General features: G+C 32.9%; 1 protein-coding gene across 1 annotated transcript; it reads left to right on the top strand.

Moving 5' to 3' along the window:
• The first annotated feature begins 1,301 nt into the window (after positions 1–1,301).
• Positions 1,302–2,231, top strand: LOC100924493 (olfactory receptor 14A2-like). The gene has a single exon (XM_003769224.1). It carries the CDS (start codon positions 1,302–1,304, stop codon positions 2,229–2,231), a length of 930 nt encoding a protein of 309 aa, XP_003769272.1.
• The last annotated feature ends 3,452 nt before the right edge of the window (positions 2,232–5,683 follow it).

Raw genomic sequence — 5,683 nt, 5'->3', positions numbered from 1 at the left:
TTTCAGTAGAGTGGAGGATCCTTTAGGCATATTATTCTATGTTAACTTTAGAGTCTCTGAGGACAGATAATAACAGCTAATATTTATATAAAACTTACTGTGTGATGCATACTATCCTAAGAAAATTATTATTATTTCATTTGAGATTATTTTTTCCTGTTTTATGAATGAACAAACTGGATTTAACCTGGATTTAGACTTAGTCTTGTTAGTTACAATTCTGGCATTCTATACACTGTTTCATTGAGCTACCTGAAGAAAAATGGGTACTTTAAGGCAAGACGAATCAGAATCCATAAGGGCCTTCCTTCTCCATTCTGCCTTCATCGTATCACACCTAAGGAGATCTGGAAATTAGTTCTCCAGGTGACAATGTATTTGCATTTCAAGATGGCAGTTCTCAGTTGTTGGTGGTATAGTATTTGAACAAGGGAGAATATAAACTGGAATTAGCTCAGGTTGGTCCCAAATCACTGACATTGGCTTAATTTGCATGACAATTCTATTATTCTAGGGTAATAAACCTATAAATATGACAGTTACATGGTTGGGTGATACATCCTAGGCAATAAACATTATTTAAAATTGCTAGAGAAACTATATTACTAACATTCCTGAAGAATGGAAAGAAAGTCAATTGCTCTTCAAGAGAACATTCAGGTTTGCCTCAGTAAAGGAACCTGGACTCAATTTTAACTCAGTCAGAATCAGAAGGGCAGGTTCTAACAATTCCTGGATGACTACATAACTTCCCTGAAATTTGGTATTTTGTGTTCATAATGGGGTAATACTTCTCGACCCACTTATTTCATAGAGTTCTTATAATACAAGTGTTTGATAACTCTTAAAATTCATATACATTAGAGATAAACTACTATTTTTATTATCTTTTATAACCTGTGGATAATGTTCCTTAAAACACAGAACATTTGGCATGTAGAAGTGACATTAAAAATCTTCTGGTTTGGGGATTCCTTACCTGTCTTCTATCCTGGACTACTTTTGGCAAAGTTTACCTCCCCCTCTTCAGGATACTATATGTAAGTGTCTAATTAAAATACATAGATTTTAAAAAGAAATCATCCATGGGGAAATATATTTAGCAAAATATAGTTTTGAAAATATTCCTGGATTTGGGTCTAGACTCTATGATGCAGTTTTATCTTATTTAGCAAATGACCCAATCAAAGTTCTGCAATTTGCACAAGGCCTCAGAGCCTTGATGTCCAGCACATTGAGTGTTCTGATCATTTAATAACTGCTTCTTTTTTCTGTGCAGATATAAAGAGAACTCTCAGAACATGACCAACTTCAGCATGGTGACAGGATTCCTCCTGATGGAATTTTCCAACATTTGGGAGCTGCAGGTCTTATATGGCATTCTCCTCTTATTGATCTACTTGGTAGCTCTGATGGGGAACCTGCTCATATTCACCCTCATCTCCCTTGATGAACATCTCCACTCCCCCATGTATTTCTTCCTCAAGAATCTGTCCTTTTTAGATCTTTGCTTTCTTTCTACCACACTCCCTAAATCTATCACAAACTCTCTGAGTCATAGCCGTTCCATTTCTTTCACAGGATGTGTATTACAGTTCTTTTTAGTAATTTTCTTTGCCGCATCAGAACTTTTTCTCCTCACAATGATGTCCTATGACCGGTATGTGGCCATCTGCCAGCCCCTGCACTATGAAGTCATCATGATTAGAGAGACTTGTGTGAAGATGGCAACTGTTTCCTGGCTCGGTGGAGGTTTGTTTGGGACTCTGTACTCAGCTACTATATTTATGTTGCCTTTCTGTAGGTCCAACGAGATCCACCAATTCTTCTGTGATTTTCCTTCATTACTTAGACTCTCCTGCTCTGATATACATATTGGAGTAGATGTGTCTTTGGCTATTGGAGTTGCTTTAGGAATTCTGTGCTTTATTTCCATAGCTGTCTCTTATGGTCCCATATTCTCAACTGTGCGGAAGATTCCAACTAAGGAGAGTAGGTCAAAAGCCTTCTCCACTTGCCTGCCCCACCTCATTGTTCTCATTGTTTTTTTCACAACAGTTGTCATAGTTTATCTAAAGCCACCTCAGGAATCTGACTCTGTTCTAGATCCCTTGTTATCTATATTCTATACAGTGGTAACCCCAACCCTGAATCCTATAATCTATAGCCTAAGGAACAAGGACATCAAGATTTCTCTGAGAAAGCTAATAGCCTGGAAACATCTCTCATAGGGATCAACACTAAGGTTTTCTTCATGATTATACTATTGTTTTATTTTTTTTAATGGAAAGAAAATTAGTCATAGCCTTTCTGGGCTTGCTGACGACATTTTTCTTGTATCCCCATGTCAAGGTCATTAGCTATTGTTAATTAATGATTTTCAAATATATATATTTAATTGAATGAGTTATTTTAAAAATCCAATTTAATTCTAAAGAATATATTAATAAAGACCTTATCAGCATCCAGAGAAAGAATTGATAAATAGAAGCATGCATAAAATAATTTTACATACATATACACACATATAAATATAAAGATAGATAGTTACACACATAATAGTAGTTGTATCTATGGGTGGAAGAAGATAAAGGGGAAAAAAAAATATGATAATTTTGTTGTATATTTAAAAAGAACAGCAAGTTGTACTATTTCAAAATGTCTGAAAGGGCCTGCTCTGCAAAACTTTTTACTTTAAAAATAGTATTTTCATCAACATACTGATAAACTAAGAATAAAAAAATGGGAATAATATGGCTAAAATGGAAAACTGTATTACTTGATTTCAAATATATAATTGATATATTTTTATCTTCTTAGTGAGTAATGGAAGGGTAGAAGGTAGGGAGAGAATCTGGAATTCAGAATTTGAAAACAAGAAAGTTGGAAATAAATTTTTTAAGTTATTTTTAATAATGGTGGCTAATATGTGAATTTCTAATTAGCACTTAATTATCCACCAATAAAATATTAGTTGGCTTTCTATTAGTGAATTTCATATTGAAGTGTCTCTGGAAAAGCTTTACTTTGGATAGTTAAATATATAACTAAAGCATTTATTAAGTACTCAATATGGTTTAGGCAACATGCTAATGGGACCCCATACACTAATAGGAATAAATCATCCCATATAGAAAAAGTTTAAGAACAACAGAAATAGCAATTATTAAATCCATCACTCTACCTTAACAATGATTTTCTAACACAGTTAATTTTGGGAAAACTATTCACTGATTCTACATTCCTTAACTTCTGACCTAAAGAGTCAATCGAACAAAATCAGCACAACACAATTGGTTGGCATCATGTGAGATATAGATAGGCAAATACTATTCACTGACACCTAACTAGAGATCTCCCATGTTCTCTTATTTCTTAAAGTGGCATATTAGGGATTCAGTGGATAGTGACCTATTCCATCACAAACTTCTGCTTAGAAATGTAAAAAGCAGAAAAAACTTGAGATCAAAGTTGGAAAGGAGAATTTTAAAGTTAATGAACAGTTTTTTTTATGAATATAGAACAATTTATAGAGACTATGATAGATTTAAAGAATACACCAATAGATGACCGAAAGATGGGAGATGTGAATTCATAGCATTTGGTTAGTTTAAGAGATTTTGAGCTCAGGCTCCTTAAAGGCCAGAGTTCTCCAACTTCTAATCAACTGAGGCAGGCAGCCAAGCTCTTGCAAACTAAAACTAGTAAAACTAAAAATTTAAATAATAATCAAGAAATCCAATAACCATCTACATTGAATTGTTTTTCCCATGAAAAATACAGGAAAAAAGACATGACAATGGTATGCTATAGACAATGAGAAGAAATGCCTGTCACGAAACCAAAATAAGAAAAACAAACCAAGAACTGCATAATTGAAACAGATTTCTGCCAGAGACACTGTAGTCTACAAGGTCTTATATCTAGTGACAGCTAGATTAGAATTTTCTTCCACAAAAAGCTCCTGAGTGATCAGAAACTTAAAGAATTCACAATGAAACTAATCAAGCCACTCAACCTGCCTATATAGCCTCACTCAGACCACCAAAGTTATTCTTTAAATTTCTGATATCATTAGAACTTATCTTAACATGCTATAACGGAAAATGAAGATTCGATACTCTGGACTTTAAAAATTTGGCAGAGTCTGGTTCCAAGTAGTAGAGATCTATGCAGATCTCAACTCAAAATAAACCAAGGGTAAAAAAAAAAAAAGGTATGATTATGGCACAAGTATCACATTAAGAAATAAAGCTTAATAATAATCACATAATTCCATTAACAAAATTTGTTTAATTATTCCCCAGTCAGTGAATCTTTGCTCTGATTCTAATTTTCTAATTCTTTGCTATCACAAAAAGTGCTGCTATAAATCTTTTGGTATATATTGGATCTTTTTTTCCTCATTATTACTTTCTGGGACTATACTCCAATTACGTAATCTCTAGTTCAAAAAACATGGAGTTTTAATCATTTTATTATCATAAATCCAAACTGCTTTCCAAAATGGTTTAACCATTTCATAGATCCACCAATAAAATATTAGTGTGCATACTATTGCACAAACCTTCCAACTTTGATTATTGACATTTTTAGTATCATCCAATTTGGATGATATGAGATGAAACCCCAGGATTACATTGATTTGTATGGCTCATTATTACTGATTTGAAGCATTCTTTCATATGGTAGTAAATTCTTTGTACTTCTTTTGAGAAATGTTTCCTCATATCCTTAGATAACTTATTTCATAAGCCATGGCTACCTGAAGTATTAATTCTCAAAGAAGTTTGATTCAAAAAATGTTTTTCCTTTCAACTTCTTTAGCTTGTTATTATATTAAACCTATGCATTAATTTTGTGTATGCAGAGAGTTTTTAGTTTTAAGTGATCAAAGCTATTTATTCTTCCTCTTGCAATTGGCTCTATTATTTATTTGATGAAGAATTCTGCATAAACTGCTTACATGAACAAAAGAAGGAGATGGAAAAACAGACATTAATTATGTCTAATACTTACAACCTTTCATAACTTTTGACATATCAAAGCAAAGTAGCTGCAGATTGCTCCATGATTTAGAAAACAAAAGAAAGTTTTAAAACCCAGTAATTAATGCATAATCTGAGATTGCTCGTTACCCTCTCTGCTTCTGTCCAATACATCACCAAGAGCAAGGCTATACTAGCCAAAAGACTCACAATCTTTCAATAGGATAAAATTCCCCACTCTGGCATATGAACTGTTTCTCTTCTAATTATGTATTATATAATTTTTAATATTAAGGTCATGTATCTATTTGAAATGTTTTGTGGAACATGGTATAAGTTCTTGGTCAAAGTTTACTTCCTCCCAGATTTTCCAATATGTTTTATCCCCCCCTCAAAAAAGAGGCTTTTTGGGGTAATTTGTATTTTCAATTTTATCAAAAATTAAGTTATTAAGTTTCATGGTTTCTAACTCTCTTTTTTCTAGTCTCCTCTCCTAAACTATCTCTATATTTTTTTAAACAAACTCTGAGTGGTTCTGATGCTTGCAGTTTTGTAATGCAGATTGAGATCTAGAAGTACTATAACCAATTTTATTCCTGTCTATCTTCATGTTTTCATTTTTAAAAATGCAGTTTCTTTTGTTCAACCAATGAATATTGTCATGATTTTATCAAGTTGGTTATAACATTTGTGGT

The sequence above is a fragment of the Sarcophilus harrisii genome, chromosome 4 (genome assembly GCF_902635505.1).
Source record: "Sarcophilus harrisii chromosome 4, mSarHar1.11, whole genome shotgun sequence".
NCBI classification, from domain to species: Eukaryota; Metazoa; Chordata; class Mammalia; order Dasyuromorphia; family Dasyuridae; genus Sarcophilus; species Sarcophilus harrisii.
Note: the sequence above shows the minus strand (reverse complement) of the source record. Positions and strands in the feature narration are given on the sequence as shown.